Raw genomic sequence first — 18,323 nt, forward strand, 5'->3', positions numbered from 1 at the left:
GGATGCATCTCCAGAAGATCCATTTAAAAAATAAATAAATAAATAAATAAATAATAAAAAAATAAAAATAATAAAAAAAAATAATAAAAAAAAAAAAACAAGAAAACGTAAGGAAGGGGAAAGACAACACCAGAAGCTCATCTAGGAATTGCTGGAAGTGGACCTTAATCTTACTTTGGTTCTTGCCCCATTGCCCTGCACTGTCCAGGGGCAGTGCAGATCTAATTCATATTAAAATTCAAGGGGAGTTTGAATACCAACTTCAATTTATGGTACTTAACACTTCTACAGTAGTGTAAATGAGGCTCTGAGTACCAGCCAAGGCTTAAGTCTCCAGGCTGTCACTACAGTGAGATCTCTTTCTCCTCCTCTGCCTCAGAGGCATAGATCTATATAAGCATTTCTTTTGAGTAACATTTTAGCATATCCAGGAAAGGAGAAAGAAGAAAATGTTGATCTRTGATGCAATTTTCAGTTTCTGGAGCCTTTGTTCTGAAAAGACAATAATAGTTTTGATTCTCTGTAATGACTAATTATATGGTGAAGAAAAGTGAATACTAAAGTTCAGTAAAATTATAGCTTCATTCTCAACGTAAATTAGATTTCTCACTAAACAATGCTTATGATCTACCCACCCTACTGAATTTAAAGGAGGTGATTATTATCTCTTTGCAGAACAACAACCAAAATTAACACCTCTTTTCTGTTGTTGACTATATTTGGAGGTGTTGCATATCTATCAACACTGTTAATTTTAAACTGATATACTTGTCCTTCAGAGAAAATGGTTGGACAGCTGAGATGACATGTGTCCTCCACAGAACAAAACCAAAGTATTGCAGCATATTGTGTCCAATGAGGAAAATGTTAAATTTGGGTTTCTGTATTTCTTAACCTCTAACTAAGAGCCCATTGCTTGTTTAGTCAGTCACTTAACAAGAGTTTCTTGACACTGATGCCTGGAAATTAAAACATGGGAAACCTGTGCCTTAAATGTGTAACCTGCAGAGTTCTGGACTAGCGACCAAAAGTAAATGCCACAGGCTTCATGTTAAACAGTGATGTATTGGAAGAAGAAATGAAGCATGGAGACCTTGAAGATGAAAGGGTGTTGGGTGTTACACACTTTTGGCACTCAGCCATGCTATAGGCCTGCCTTTGGCAAGTTCTGAAAATTTGCAGGTTGAATAGAAGTCTCTGGAGATGCCCAAGGAGWCTGTGTCCAAACAGTATCAAGTTCTATGATCCAAAACTCAGAGACCATGCTGTTACTCTCCACTAATGTATTTTTTTCAGACCTTCTTTAGCACTGAAATATGTGTGATTAAGTCTTTGTGGAATTTTCTTCCCCTTAGGAATTTGSAAATTAAATAAAGGGCACTAGAAAGAGTCCTGAAGGCAGACAGCACACGCTGCAGCAACACCATCATTTAAAACCTGAGGTAGCGCGTTGAAGGAGACAAGTTCCTGGCCTAGATCAAGCTCAGTGTGACAAACAGCTGGGGATTAACAAAGCGAACATGTTTCACTGAGCTGAAAGTGGGACAGCCATCAGAAACACAACTAGTAAAAAGCATGAAACCCTAAACTGAACAACAGCAGCTGGACAAGGATATCCTCAGCCTCTATGTATCTCCTGAGACCAAGACACTTAAGATGTCTCATTCAGTTCCATGCAGAGCACAACACTGTCTCTATCAGGACCAGCTATCGAACCGAAGTTAAAATTATTACTATTTTTTTTTTCCCCATCAAAAGTAGGTATGGTTTTGGTGTCAAAAATCACCTATTTTCAAAATAGGAAGAAAATATCCAAATGCTGTATGTCACAGTAATACAGTCAGGTTTAGCCTTGAAGAGTGTAGAAGGTGGCACGTAGTTGTCAAACATCCCTCTCCAAAATGCTCTGTCAAAAAGTAGGACAGGCCACTGCCATCATCTCACTTAGTGAGTGATGATCATTCATGGGGAAAAGATCATCAGGCCAAACCGGTGTGCAAGTGGCAAGCCAGTAGATAACACTCACTCCTGTAGCAATTTTCTTACCTATACCATCTCCTGTAACTTAATTTCTTTGTTAAACCCTTTATATTTGGCCATAAACCTGAGGTCATTTTGTCAAACTATGAAAATGGTTTTGTTGTTATAATTAACTTTTACAGCTAGTTTAAAGCAACTTGACACAGAATCCATTAAAGTAAGAGTAATGAAGGATGGCAGCAAAGCCTGAAAAAAAGCACTGGGTGAATGACTATTTTTAATTGATCTGTCAGGCTAGTGCAACAACATAAAATGCAGCAAGGCATTTGTAAGCGGAAGCAAAAGCCCTCAGTACAACCTTGGCTTTTCAGACTGATAGTATCGGTTACGACAACCTCTTACAGGAGTCATGTGGGCATAACTGGTAGTTCCAATTTAATTTAGTTCCAGGCACCAAGAAGCAACAGGATTTGTATCTAGCTGAAATAATTTACTAATTTAATGATGATAAGAAATGTTAGCTCTGCTCATCAAAAAAGAGAGAGAAAAAATATTAAATAACAGATGTGCAATTAAAAACAGAGAGAAAAGTCTTAAAAAGTTATCTGGTTGACTACTCTTGTTGGAAAGTTCTGCAAACTATTCTTAGTTGGCATACACTTTTATTCTGTACACACAACACCTCCTTTTTTGTCTTTACTGATAGCACTTCAGAAATACTTGGCATATTTAAGTTCTCAATTTTTAGGAATGAAAACTATCCCTTAGTGTAGTATTCGATCAGCACCAGAAAACAGGGCATTTCAGCATTATTTAAAATCTGTGATGGAGGCATGTGCAACACAGCCATGCATGTTTGTGATAAATAAACAAGAGAGAAGAAATAAGACTAGTAGAATCATTTTAATAGTCCTAAACGGATGAAATTAATAAAATGGAAATTAAAAAAAAAATAGGTCCTGTAATAAACAGGAAGAAACAAAACAGATTTTGAAGGGATATTTTCTACCAATATAAGTCTATAAGAACAACAAGAACAACAAGAACAAAAGCTGGAAAGTATGAAAAAAGCTGAAAAATATGTCAAATATGTAACAGACCTGAGTATTAATAATGACAACGCATTCACATATTACTATAAATAAAAATTGGAACATTCACTAGTCCATCTATACTATCTCACACAAAGGTTTCACATGCTTCCCACTCATGGAGCTTTCTATGCCTTTAATGGAAGTTTCTTTGGAGGAACAGAAGAACGTGATATGGACACCAAAGGTTGCCAGATCTTGCAGTGTGTCAAGTGCTATTATAGGGCTTAAAACACAAGAAAATAAATGTTTTTATGGGTTGGAAATTGTTAGCACACTATCATCAGCTAAAATATAAGTAAGATCAAGATACTGTAAGTCTTACCTACTGGACCTACCCCTGCAATATGTAGGAATCACTGGCATACATTTAAGCTACTAGTAATTCTGAGTTAAGTAACCTACACTTTTTTCTTTAAACCATATTTGGTGCATCTTGATTTTTTTTCTAAGGTGTTTATGTATGCTTATATGCTTGTATTGGAAACTGCAAGGTACTAACCACTGTTTTTAAAACTTACTAGCATAGTTCCATGCTAATTTTGCAGCTTGTCAATCAGATGTTTCTGTACTTGTCATCTATCATACTATCAGACTTCAGTGAGTGAAAGCACATGGAAAAAACAAGATTCTTGATATTGACAGAAGGTGATTCCTTTAGTCTTCTGCATCACTGATTATGCTGTTATTATTTGCTTCCTTCTCAAAATTCATACAAAGTATGATGATGCATAAAGTGATTAAAAGAGACGTTGTCTGTTTCACAACATGCTACATCTTCCTGCTGCTCAAACTACTCAGACCTTAAAAACTTGCTGTTTTGCATTGCATATATCATAAAACTTAAGTTCTTTTTTTTTTCCAAGTATTTTATGCCACATACTTTTCATTCTCTCTTAAATTGATGGCAAGGAACTGTCAGTCCTCAAACCTGAAAAGATTTTGTTTTTAAACCTCTTTGCAATGCTTTAATGTCCAGGAAATATCCTTAGTAAATCCAGTGCTTGGTATTTTCCCAACTATTTTGCTATTGCTTCCTATGAAGAGTTTGAACAGTGAGAGCTGCTCAGTATATACATTTTTTTTCTATGCATGAAGAGTTCTCTTTGCAAAAACATTTCAGRCCCACAGAGGATCAAGTTTAATTTCACTGACATCAGTGGAACTTTTTCTAGTATTTATAAAAGGATTTGAGTTTCACTCAAATAGCAGGAAAGTGATCAATAAACAGCAGTCCTCAGATCAGATTCACAGGTAATGTATTATCACTGTTCTCCAACATTTCATAAAAGCAGTGGACTGAGTGTGCAAAATATGTAATCCAGTCCTTAAAACAACTTTTATTCTGTTTTTCTGAGCAATGACCTGAAAAAGAGCTCTGTCCCTGAAAGGTTGTCTGTTCTTTTCCCTACACCAACTCATTTAATAATCCTACAATTCTGATGCTTTTACCTGAACAAAAAAGCTTTTCAGATCTACCAACAGGAAATGAAACTTACACTTATATACTTATAAACATATGTTTAAAATAAACTTTTCTATAATGCAAAAATTTAATAAGAATGTAGACCCACCTATCTCTTTTAAAGGTAAATATTGTCTTTACTTAATATGTCTGCTGCAACTCGAGAAAATCCTGGAATATTTTTTGCTGAATGCCATGTAAGAAATGGTGGTCCCAAAAGGCTAACACTTGCCTTTAAAACAGACAATTTTGCCTAATAACATTTTAAGTCAAGTCATTGACTTAAACATATGAAACATTCAGACTATATCTACTAGTGACAGGAATATGAGAATGGGAAAAAATAGAATCTGAATAGGCTTGAAGTTCACTTTTAGTGGGTTAGCTTCAATGGGCTTCTGGATGACAAAAACATAAGAGATTATAAGTACTTTGAGATTTTTAAAAGCATTGTTACCACATTTTAATAATATAGTAATTTATCTCTACAGTATCACTACACTTCTTCTGAATACCAGCTCTTTGTTAGTGAATATATGCTAATGTGACATTTATTAAACATACCTCAAGGGAGGGAGTGAGGAGGATGAGGCTGGCCTCTTTTCAGTGGTGGTCACTGACAGGACAAGAGGAAACAGCCCACGGACTGAAGCATCAAAATTTCTGCAGAGACTTAAGGAAAAATTTCTTAACAGTGAGGGTGACAGAGCCCTGGAACAGGTTGCCAAGAGAGGTTGTGGAATCTCCTTCTCTGGAGATCTTCAAAACGCACTTGGATGCAGCCCAGTGCCACATGCTGTAGGTGACTCTGCTTGTGCAGGAGGGTTGGACTAGATGTTCTCCAAAGGTCCCTTCCAACCTCAAGCATTCTATGATTCTATGAAAATCTACTTTATCTGAGTGTGCAAAACCACCTTTCAGTCTATCTAAATGCTTATTAGAAAATCAAGTCTAACAGCCAGCTTTACAACAAGGCTGAAGTAGCAAAGGTCCATGCAGTTCAATGGTAGAGCAAGGAATGGGATATGCTTTATGACACTTCAAAATCGAAAAGCCAGACACAGAAGCCTGAGCTAAGCAACAGAGGCTGCGCTTAAAGGCCAATGGGAAAAGGATGGACTGTTTTAGAAATGCAGCAAAATAAGGTATGTTCAGGATCTATTGCTCTGTCAAAGTTTAAAGATACCAACTGAGGATCCTGTTTCTAAGGGTTTTCTGTCCAGCCCCTGTGTATCTGCCTTTTTCAGGATATTTCGGTACTTTTTTTTTTTTCTTTTTTTTTCCAAAAGTAACAAAAGAGGCCTCTATCAGTGAAAAAGATGTTTCCATTTGTCTCTCCCATTTGTCTCTTCCTGAGAGTTAAGTTCTGTTTTCTCTTCCTTATATCACCAACTTCTGTGGGCTAAATTACACTACTGGTGCCATCTGTTTCACCCATTTGTCTTAGGTTGTGGCAACCAGGGAAGAAATCTACGGTAGAGGTTCAAGATAAGCTAGAACCAAGATAAGCTAGCTCCTGGATATTCTGTATTTGTAGAACTAAAAGAAGAATGAACAATGCCTGTAATAACTAAAATTAAGAAGAGATCTTCTTGGAGAATCTTGGATCTCTTGAAGAATTTGGCACCAGATACAATTCTATAACTCAAATGTAATTCTGTAAATAAACTTTTCTTTTAAAGTAGATAAATTAATTAAAACAGTTCTATGTATTTATTCATTAATCAGTTTTACGTGCTTTTCTTCTTCCATAGAAAGGTGACCTATTGCTACAGCCCTGAAGGGTCTTCAAGATGTAACATTTGATACATCACAGTATTTTACAAATATTAAAAGTATAAAATCAACAAGAAATTAATTAAAAAGGCTGAATTTAAATAAAAAGTCCATCTATATTTCTTGATCTTGCATAAACTTTATGCCTACCTGCTAACATAGTGGTGCATAGTTCTGCTCTAACACAGTCGGTAAGCCTAACTGTTAAATACAGAAGAAGTCATAATACACGCTTAGCGAAGAATGGAGCTTAATATTAGCTATTGTTTGCTAACGTAGCTTTTAAACTGTGCTCTTCCATTATGTGAATGTAATATCTGTGGTTTAAATACATTGATGTTTCTACTTTTTTTTTGTGAAAATAGGCTTAGAATACAAGACAGTATTTAGCAATCCAGTACCAGCCATCAGTTTGATATCAGCCGTGACATTATTTAATTTTCAGAATCACAGAGGTTAAAGCTCACTGAACTATAAACAGTTGGAAACATGCAGTGTAATCCCTAGGCACAGCTCTGCACAAGCTGTAATTTAAATCATATTGCATGCTAAGCTGAAAAGGCAGTGCAGGTCCCAGAGGGCATGAATAAATCTGCAGTCACTGATTTGCCACACACATTTGTGTTGGGATTCTGTAACTGTGCAAATGTGATGTCTTCCTTTAGTGCAGAGGACCTGTCATCTACTGAGATTTGTAATTAAATAACCCGAAGAACAAAAGCAATTACTTGGCCTTGTGAGCATTCAGGCTGGAATTCACACAATTTCATGAACAAAGAGAAGAGGAAGTTATGGAGACAGCGGGAAAGAGAGGGTCTGAAGCTACAGAATAATTCAGCTGCGTCTACCACTAACTGAGATCTTGATGCATAGACCAGGTACTCACATACCTGGTTTACTTTGAACTAATAATTACTTCATCACCAGCCTCACCCTGGAGAGGATATTTGCCCGTGGAAGGAGCCAATTATGTTTTCAACTGGCAAGGTGCCACATCAGGTGCCTGCTTTGAGAACTCACTTGTGATAATTGCAAGCAACACTGAGTGCCTTTTGGGCTGAGCAATTCATGGTTCAAGAATGCTAGCAGAAAGAGGCCTAAGGCTCAGCCCATTACAAAGAACAAATCACGGACTTTGAACGCATTGAAAAAATAGCAGCTGTAGTTTTAAGAAAGTGGGGAGATGGGTTAAAAGAGAATAAGGGTCTGTATCCGCACTCCTCCATTATTAGCATCGCTGGATGTGCTGGCCAGTCTCGGTTACATGGTGACTACATGGTTGTGCAGTCCTTCCTATTCCCAGCTCAGCTGCTCTGCCCTCCTGTTTCCCAAGCTCGCTCAGATATTCTGATTCAGGCCAACAAGGCTTCCCTGTAAATCAGTTTAGACACTGGTTCAAGAGAAAACCACATGAACAGCCCATGATCATGGCCTCCTCCATATTTGCTAGCATTTTTATGTCTTTTCTATTTGACATACTGAAGAAAGAAAAAAAAAATTTCATCAAGATTGCTTGATGTAAAGGGCATACAATGAATTAATACATTATAATCAAGCAGTCATATAATGAATTCATTAATAACAATGAATTCCCTAAATGGGAGTTAAAGAGCAGATTTATATAAAAATCTAGTCACTGAAAAACTAAAACACTGTTAAAGAAATGAGTGAGCAGTGAACACAAATCAATGGTTGCTTTCTATCACCTTGGCCTGAGAGATGTGGCATCAGCACTATTTAAGAGACCTGCCTAGACCCAAATCCTGGAGGTGAGGGAGGCTTTAAGTGAATCCTTGGAGATAAAGGATGCGTGTGTGGTGGGAGGGGGCGGAACTGATATACCCCCTAAATTCTTCAGGCCCTCAGAAGTTGGCTTGAGGCTCAGGAACTGTCTGAAATACTGTTTAGAGGCATCATCACTGATGTCCCATGTGACTGTGGCAAAGAAAACTCCTTAAAACAAAACCAGCTCATTTCTCCTTTTTAACACAGGCTAAAACATTGCCAAACACTTTGTGGCCAAAGCTGTGAATTTCATCAAATTCAATGAAACTTGCTTAGCACTCTCCATTTTTGCGCGGCTGAAACCTCCACTTCTCCACCCCCTGCCGCAGCCGGCATGCTCGAGTCACATCACACTTAACCTTTGCCTTGGCTTCTCAAGAAAGAATTTGTTTCACCCTATTCACGGCTTCAACAGTTTGGCAAACTGCACTTGAGCGCCGCGCTGGGCCTTTATATTGAACACACTAATCTGATTGTTTTTCCACTCTACAAACTTTGGGTCAACAATCAAGCTGCCGCCAGAAACTAATTAATTTGCAAACAGGCCCCATTTTCACAGGGGGAGAGCTTTTGAAACCTATGTCAGCGGAGCTGGTCACACCATGGTGACATGCATTGTCATGGCATCCACTTTGCTAGGTAATTCTCCTCACTGATTTTTCACCATACACATGAACTCAAATTACCCAGTCAACAGTAAATCTCTATTGAATGCCCACCAAACTCTGGACGTGGTGGTTGGAGGAGAGGAAATTGGTATTGACAGGGTCAACACTAATTAAACTGATGGCTATAGCAGAAGGGGAAAAAACATAAGAACATGAAAATAAATACATGTATGCATGTATACCATATCGCAATGATGGAGGCTGTAACAGACTCTATCCCACGTTGTTTAAATCAATTAGTATTCTGTTATGTGATTGCCAAGAAGCAGATTTTTTTCTTAACTTTTCTTGGAAAGCTGGTTAATCGTATTTGTTAGTAGGAAAGGTGGCACAATTTGGTATCTAAAAGTGGTATTTTCCAAGCATCAGAGCTGTGATGGCTTACCGAGATCTTAAATATCACAGCACACTGACTTGAATTTGGAAGGCCTATAATATAGCCATATTTTATACATACATATTTTTATTAATATATATGTGTATCTGTGTATACATACAGGCTTATAATAATGCATCTGTCCTACTGTCACCTAAATTTGAACTCTCCTTTTTCTTAAGATGATTTAGATCTTTAAAAAATGTAAAATTAATAATTACAAAGAAAACCATGTTGTGTAATTTAAACTGGGGCCTACACAGAGAACAAAGCAAAATGCATTCTTAGAACCTTAACACTGCACCTGCCTTGGACAAATTATCACTTTTCTTTCTGTTGAAATTCATCTCCAGGGCACAAATTTTCTGTAACATTTCCTGACAATGAATAATGAATGTGGGTAGCCTATGTGTTTACATTTCTACAGATATAGATACGGTCCTTTCAAACGTATGATAACTGAAAGCAATATGCAAAGCTTTCTAGTAGAGATTATTTCTATAGCTACCACTGCTTCAGCTCGATACGCAATTCGTCACCTTCCTTTAAGTGTAACACACCWTTGAAGTCGCCCACTGCCAAACTTTGCAAGTTACTCATTGAAATAAAAAACATAAAAAGTAAATCCTTTTTAGGGAAAAAAAAGGTGCCTTCCAAGGGATATATAGAATTACCGGGACTAGGGGTAATCAGGCAGTTGCTGATGTTTACTCATGAGTGTGAGAGGGGCACAGAGCTAGAAATATGTGGGGTCCATGGGACCCTTGCTCTGTGCTTATGCAGGTCCTACTGCTCCTGCTTTTACAGCTCCTACTGCTCAACATCACAGATGACATCGATTTGCTCTCCTAAGGCTAAATCCATAGTGAGAAATTTGTCCTGGTCACTCAAACTCAGTTCTGACCAGTTGAGCAAGATTGGCTGATTTGCCACACAGAGTCAGGTACACTGATTTATCCAGCTTTAGGATCTGGCCAGAGCACATTCTGGATCATTCTTCCAATTTCCATCCAGRAAAATAAGGTCACGGGTGCAGGAAATCACTACTTGTTGAAGTCTCACTTTGGCGGTGGACTCCCGGGGGGTTACTGGCTATCCACCTAGACTTTAAAGCTGGTCATTGCTTCTAGGACCTACTTAAGTTGCACTTACCCGTTTGGGTCTGGGTCATACCCAACATGATTGTCCTGAGAGCTATGAACTTATTTCCCAAAACTGTCAATCTTTCTTGGCTTTCAGTGGGGCTGGTACACTAAGCACTGAAACTCAAACACTTAGGTTAATTTTAATCATATAGCACTCACATTATTTTTCATCCTATACACTCTGCGAGATGCACGGCTCAGCACATGCTACAGCAAAGCATGGCTCCTAATCTGCACTTCCAGCCTTTATGTTTTGGCCTGGGTAGTAAGGCTGACCAAGCTATAACCAATATAAAAGCCCAAGGTTAACCAGGTAACTATATGATATGTCTTTCTGCCTTCTGTATATATATCCTAGAGTCAAGTATTCCTGAACTAATTTGTACCATAAATTCCCCAGGCATATTGTGGCTCTAGCTCAGAACAATGTATTTACTGATGCAAGTCTTTTGCTCCAGGCTTTTGCTCCAGGTAGTATTCTCTGGAGTATTAGGAAGTCCTCAAAAGGTGTGCTCTGTCTGGGAATGTCCTCTCCTGCTTTCACCATCCTGCCTTTTTTTTTTTTTTTTCCCCTATACCCAAATGCAACAAAGTCCTCATCTACAGCACTTAAATTTCATGGGGGGAAAAAAAAAAAAAAAAGACCCAATCCTACACGATTAAGACTAGAGAGAAGGAAGAAAAAAAAAAAAAAGAAAAAAAAATGGTCTAGTTACTAGAAAGATTTACAATAACTTCATGCAAGTCTTGGGAATGGGATTTTTTTTTTAACTCATTTTTTAAAAACACATTCATACTTTCCCTCACATCCAGAGGAGCTGTAAAGCACTTGCACATCCTCTAATTGCCACTTTAGTTTCTTAATGAGAGATTTCTCCTGGTTTGCATAAAGATCCAGGGAGCAGTTACCAGAAAGGATGTGTCAACTGATTCAAATACCTTAGTGCTTGCTGTATTGCATTCTCCCAGGTCAGTGGCAGTCTAAACATCAAGTAGTCACAGCCAGGAAGAAGTAAATTTTTGTGTTTTCAGAAATTCTACATTTCTTCTGAGATGAAAGGAAGGGTAGAAAGGGGATTAATGAAACATGTATGGAGAAAAGATTTGTTAGACTGCAAAGAGAAAAGCGATTTAAAATTTGTGCTCAACATCTTGAATTTGGATCTGTAGATGTAAAGGGGGGCAAGGGGTGGAACTGTAAATTGAGTGTGTATTCCATTCTGTTCAGATTATTATGCCACTGTCACCATAGTTTCTGAGTACTTCCTAGCACTGTGTTAGGTGACATTAGCATTTGTCACACATGGAATTTATCACTGTGAAATTATTTATTACTATTCTTAGCAATGAAGCTAATGGGAAAGTGGGTGGGAGGGTGTAGTGAGTGAGAAATACAACTTGCATATATGGGCATGTTTTGTTCTTGCAAGGGCTGGAGCTGTTGATGCCTGTATAAGCAATGCTAGCACAGTGCAGGACTTTGTTCCTCTCTGCAGGCTGCATGGTATGAGATAGCAGCTGCCTAATTTGGGTCAAAGAAGAGAAATGCCTATTTTAAATGCAAGAGACCCTCACTGAGTCTCTGGTAAGGCTAATTAAATTTACCTTAGTACACTTCCAGGCATGCAGACCTGGTAGAGACTTAGTCTCCTCAGCCCAGTTCCAGGCTATGTGCAGACCATATCTGCACATGAAAGCAGACCAAAGCTCCTCTGAAAACTAAGATACTGCCAACATTGAGCAGCTTTTTTTTTTTTTTTTTTTTCCCTTCTAGTCTCATTCCCCTTGTGTTTTAAAATTTTTAATTTGGAGACAAAGTGTATTCTTATCCACTTCAGCCCCAGTAGTTTTCATGCCCTTTATTTCAGTAGCTCTTTTCTCACTTGAGATTTACTGTATTTATAGCCTCCATAGTCTCTTTTCTCCAAGAAAAGAGAGGGAGATGTCAGCGACTATGTATTGGTTTGGTGTGGTCGAATCAAAGCAAAATCAAAAACCTAGCAGAGCCAATGAATACACCTAGGCCTCAAGAATAGTTGGAAGAGAGGAAAGATTCATTTCTAAATATCGTGACTTATTTAGTACACTCTTCTCAGAAAAAAAAGAAAATCCTATAAACTAGCTGAAATCCTGTCTTGTTCTTGGCATAAGCATCTCTACTATGTAATATCTAAATATGCAAAATTTTATGTGTACATTGCCACTGCTCAGAAATCCCACAATCTGTTGTAAGGGGAAACAACATAGGATGATGGCTGTTAAGTGCTGTACAAATATCATAAGCATATCAAATCCATGTTTCTTGTCTTAGAGCTTGTGAAATCTAAGAGTACATTTTCTTTTTTATCAAACAGTCGCTCAGCTTCTATATTTCTCAGCTGTTTATGTAACCGTAAAGCAAAGATTACGAAGGACAATAACCCCAGGAGACTAAGCACAACTACTATCCCACTTTAAAAACTCAGCCAGAAAATATGGTAAGATAAAATTATAGAGCTGGCTTAAATACACAGAAAGCAAGGGAATTCCCAGCCAAGCCTGGAAATCCAGCTTGACATTCCCTCTTTAACACCAGGGCTAGTAAAGAGGGAGAGTGGGGCCAGAAATATCTTATTCTCTGGGGTGCAAAGCACATTCCTAATGCAACCTTCATGCAGCTTTGGTGTTTTCCTTTCCTTCATGCAGCTTTGGTGATTTCCCTTCCTTTCAAATCTGCTGCAGCCCAACACCCACTTTTTTTTTTTTCCTTTAGATATAGATGTTTACAGCTATTCATTTTATAAAACATTAACAATTCATGGCCAGCTCCCCTGAGCTCAGGCCAGAAGCTGGAGGAGTGCGCCAGCAGTTGTGCCTTGCTGGGGCCCTGCTTAGCATGTGCTTTGGTGAATTGCACTGCCATTTCTGCTTCCTTGCCTCTAGCCATGCCCTCAGCCCTTGTGCAAACACTTCCCAGGCTGGGGAGATGGAAGTGGGTGGAAAGGAGCRAACCTGCTGCTTTGGACTCACTAGGGACCTCCCCAGTAACAAGGGAACCTGCCCCAGGCTACTCAGACCTCCTGCTAATCATCTCCTAGATGAAATATAAAAACACAAAGACATCTATGTGTTTTTGAAATAACTTCTAATGCTACCAAACTATAACAGGTAGACAGCTAATTTTAAGGGGAAAGCAGGGTTTGAGCTACATGGCGCTACCAGGACTCTGCAGAATGGATGTGTAACATCAGAACAACTGCTACTGAAGCTGGACAGGAGATATTTTTCCAGTTTCTAGGTGTTTGGGGTTTTTTGTTTGTTTGTTTGTTTGTTTTTTCTGAGAGTTCAAATTCTTTCTTGTCCATAACGAGGACAAATCCCAGCTGTCAAAGCCTTTTGTGCGAAGAGACTCCATGTATTTACTAGTGGAGCCGACAAATGTCCGTGTGGGCAAGCGCCTGCCTTGTAAAAGAACACATGGCTGAGGCACTGAAATGCTGCTTTTCATGTCCAAGAGGACCTCCCTGAGCACCAAAATGTTTTACAGTGTTTTTGCAAATGCCTCCACGTCACACATGGCCCAGGCTGTATCAATAATTAAATGTACACAGCTACAGCGCCTGCTGCCTGGTCCCTTGAGCTCTAGCTGAATGCCCTCGCTGCACGGCTATCGAGTCAGTCTCTCTTGCTTTATTTGCCTTGGTTCAATTATTTATACAAAATGAAACTGCCTTAGAAGCTTAACAGCCTCTAAAGTCTTCAGAAAGACTAAAATGCTTTGAAAAGTTGCTGGTCAGCACCTTAACCAGTTCAAAGCCCTCCTCCCAGCAGTGTTTGCCTCCTTATGCAAAGTGAAGCATCCTCAACAGGTGACCCTGGGGATCTCTGCAGGAGCTCTGCGATCCTGCTTGAATCTGAAAGCTTAATCACACTGGCCATTGGTTAAGTGTCCTCCATGTATGCATGTTCAGGATGACATTTAAATTCTTATCAAAAAAAAAAAAAAAAAAAAAAAGGAAAAAAAGAAAGAAGTTTGCAAGCTCTTGATACGCAACTGCCTTTTCCTCTCCATTTTTGGATACCAAGCAGCAATGTTTTCCACACCCTGTCAGCCTTAACCTTAGTGTTAGCATGGAAAAAGCAGTTTCAAGTTCCAGCTGTGAGCCAAATAAGCCTTAGCAGGGACTTACAACTGGATGTCTCACCCGCTAACAATTAATCTCCATGGAGACAAAGATTTCTCTTATCTGCAAGTTTGATCAACATTTCTGTCCTTTTTTAGTCTTTTTTAACCTGAGAATAAGCACATGGTAGAAGATGACCTCAAAAAGTTAGCCATCACTGCAGAGCAATCCATGCCTTTACAAGAAATGTGTAAAACTACAAACTTAAGAAGTCTCAAAAGGCTSTACTAGTTTATACAGCTCTCTAGGAATGTAGAGAGCTCCTCATCCTTCAGTGCAAGCTTACTTTATTAAAAGTACATACACTTCAAACACATCTGCAAAGCTCTCTGTATAATTACTTTTAAAAAATACAAATGGCTACAAAAGAAAAAAAAAAAAAAAGACCGACATTCCTGCATAGTTTCAGATTTAAACAATTATAATTTTTGGATTTTTATATATGATGATGAAAGCAGGAATGCTCTGTAGAAATGCTTGCAGGGCCTTATCGCTCAGTAATTAACAGTAAACAGCCTTTAATAGGAATGTTGCAGTGCAAGTTTTAAGCCAACCTCTTCAATTCTGCATAAATGATGTAACCTTTTTAAATTGTAAGGGAGTTATTTTAAAAATGTACTTAAAAACCACTCTCATCCGTTATAGGCAGTTAWGAAGATTATTTCTAAGGGCTCCTGTTTGATTCTTACCTTTCTAAGTTGTTCTGAAACTTTCCATATGGGAATATATTGTAACCCTATTTCAAGCCAAAACCTAGCTGCCTTATAGTAAATGCTRTTTTTCTACTTTTATGATGTTTATAGAGGATACCTTTATTCTAGGTTTTATTCTATCCTAGGAAGCTTAAAGTCTGTAAACTCCTGAGGTGTGACTGCCTTCTCCTCCCCCATTCTGAGCACAAGAAACATTTGTGCTTTTCATACCTCATCAGAAGTTACCTTGGTGCTTATTTGGGAAAAGCAGGTCTTACATTTAGCACCAAGAGACTGATAAGTGAACCTGCAATGGTACGAGGCACTTTCAATGCCCAAGAAGAGGGGTTGTGCATTACAGCTGTGCTCTCCCATGGCACCAACTCTCCCAGCACAGCCACCTCTGTGCAAAGCTGCAGCACAAATACACATTTTACTTGCATGATTGGACTTTATTTCATCCTATCATAATGAAAATGGGTATTGTGTGATTTTTAGTCTACTATTTATCTACCAAGATGGATAGATATGTCTGTAACCCATGTAATTTAATGTCTCCTGAAGTCCAGGTATTGTGTCTGCTATTATATTAAATAAATCAGTGAAGAGTGCTTATAGTTTACAGAGCAACCCCTGGCTGCAGAAATGAAATGTAATAGACCTAAATCTGTCCTCTCAGTGGTCCAGATGAGTTTTGACAAAACTGAATTTAATGGGTCAAGAGTCAGATTCATGCAGCATACCATAATAAAATACATATACATCTCAATATACAGATATAGATCTATTTATCCAATACATATACCCTGTATATAAATATATCATATGTATATATTGTTTATTCTAAGTGTAATAGCAACCAGGGATTGGTTGTTCTACAGAAAGCTATGTTGTTAAAAGCTAGTCTGCTATTACACTTCCAAAATTTACATCAACAATTTGCACAAAATTGCAAAACCACATAAAAACCCTGGACCTTAGCACAGATGTAAATATTGTGGCCAGAAGAGAAAAATATCTAAGCACAAAATATTTTTGTGATTTCAGAAACAGGACTGCAAGCCTGACAGATGCAAGAAACATGTACAGCAAAAGTTGCTTGCCAAATCTTTATAAAAATTAAAATATAAATTAACTCAAAATAACTACATTTACTTCGGTCTCACTGGATCACTGAAATCAGATGTCAGTTTTTTCAAATCATAGATATTCATTTCCAAGAGTGTTTGTATGTTTGTACAGATAAAATCCASCCTAATTCTACTTAAGATGGTGAAATTTTCACTTCAGTAGAACTGGATAAAGCGCCTAAATGCATTTTAAAGTGTTTTGGTGAAAATATAATCTAAATATGAACCTAAAACCAGGTGTGTAACAAAACTATCCTTCTCACCGCACACATACAAGGAAGCAGCTACTGGGCTGATTAGTTACCTGCAAACAATAATGTAAGTTAGTGTGCCTTGTTTCAATTTCAAAATTGAAATTTCAAAATATTAAATCATTGAACAATACCTTGGGAAACCAGATCTCCTTTCATTTTTTTCACTGTCACAAGTACTGACAGCTCYGGCCTGCTCAACATACACAAACCCACAGGTGCTCCATTTGCTCTTGCAGAAAAACTGTTTTAGTTATCCTTCCCATAGAAGTTTTAAATTTAATCCCACTTCACAAATCTTCATGTAATTAAACCAAAAATATAGCTTCCTTTATAAAAATATTTTCTTTTATGATTCACTTTCAATTCATTTAACTGCTTTAAGACACAACTCTACTCCAAATAAAAGATGAGGGTGCATGTCCCAGATGGAGAAGGAACAAACCTGAGTGATAATCGTTAAAGGCCACATGAATGTAACCAGATAAGCGTACACTTTACATACCATTGAGCCACCTGGAATCATGCTGCTCTGTTCGGATGGGATGGTGATGCCCCAACGTTCGGAAAATGGCAAAGTCTCTGCCCATGAAGTCCGCTGCRGTCCCGGAGTACAATTCACCATCTGTGGGATGACACAATTGTAAACAGTATTTCTTGCTTCTCAAGTCATGATAGGTCAGCAATGTATACTACTAATAATAACGTGAAAATCGCAAGAGTGATAGACCATATACAGTGTGAGCTTAACTCAAGTAAACTGTAGGTAGTGACTGCTAATGCACCTTTTTTAAGGCAATAAGCTTAGACTCTTACCCTGTTTTGGTGATAGCCTGTACAGTGATCCTGGCATACAGCAGGATGTGGCCCTAAAAAAACATGCCTAGTTTGGGCATGAGAGACATGGAGACTTCAAGAGACACCCCAAATTTCTYTGTGGTTCTGGGTTAGGAGAGGGATAATTCAGTGTGCTAATCCTTAGTTTAGAAAGTCATTGAGCCCTTCAAAGTGTTAATATAGAAATTGTTGGCTGGTTTTTGTTTGTTGGGATTTTTTTTTCCTGTCTTTACCGGCAAATGCTGTGATGACAGCATCTTCTACAGGGAAGATGGATGATGCCTTTTTCTTTCTGTCACCTTTGTAACTGCAAGACTGTCAAAGAAAGTCAAGGAGTGAACAAATGAGATCATCCTCTGCTACCTCAACCCCACACATATCACAGTGAACAAGTGAATTAAAATTGACCTATAGTCTCAACTCATAAATGGCACATACACAGCCTCGCTGAAAATATTAGAGTCCTTGTGTGCTCCTCCTGAACCAGTGAGAAGAATTACAGAGGAGAGATAGATGTAATATAAATTCAAAAGACCAGGTCAAGTTAAATRTGGATAAGGGAATAATAACTACATAGTAATCAGATCTACAGAAGACATMCAGGGATCAAAGTATAGCACATATTTTGGGGGGAATTAATGAAGAGCTTGTCCATGGAATTAGTCTGAATTCAAAGTGCTAAAATGTCTTTCTAAAACTGTGCATTTTCATGCCTGTATATGAGATGAGCTACTTTATGCTGTCCCTTTAATAGGGAATTAAAAAAATACATATCCTTCCAACTGCTATTTTTAAGCTACCCATCTTAAGAGATCTTCTCCTATGGAAAAGATAAGTTTGAGGATGAAACAACTGTTTCTTTAAGTTAAGGTAATAAATTTTTCATGGTCAAGATGAACTCTACCATATCCYCATTTTAAAACACCCTTTAGAAACAAGTGGATGATTTTCATGGCCATTTTAG

The 18,323-nt window shown here is 38.1% G+C and overlaps 1 protein-coding gene across 1 annotated transcript in view; it reads right to left on the reverse strand.

The window, feature by feature from the left end:
- SEMA3A (semaphorin 3A) overlaps nt 1-18,323 on the reverse strand; it is a 130,269-nt gene that overhangs the window by 42,543 nt on the left and 69,403 nt on the right. The window contains exon 6 of the mRNA XM_026052207.1: nt 17,028-17,147. Within this exon, the coding sequence (XP_025907992.1) occupies nt 17,028-17,147 (120 nt within the window). The remainder of the gene's footprint in view (nt 1-17,027; nt 17,148-18,323) is intronic.

This window comes from Nothoprocta perdicaria, unplaced genomic scaffold (assembly GCF_003342845.1).
Source record: "Nothoprocta perdicaria isolate Ctin4 unplaced genomic scaffold, notPer1 scaffold_85, whole genome shotgun sequence".
NCBI classification, from domain to species: Eukaryota; Metazoa; Chordata; class Aves; order Tinamiformes; family Tinamidae; genus Nothoprocta; species Nothoprocta perdicaria.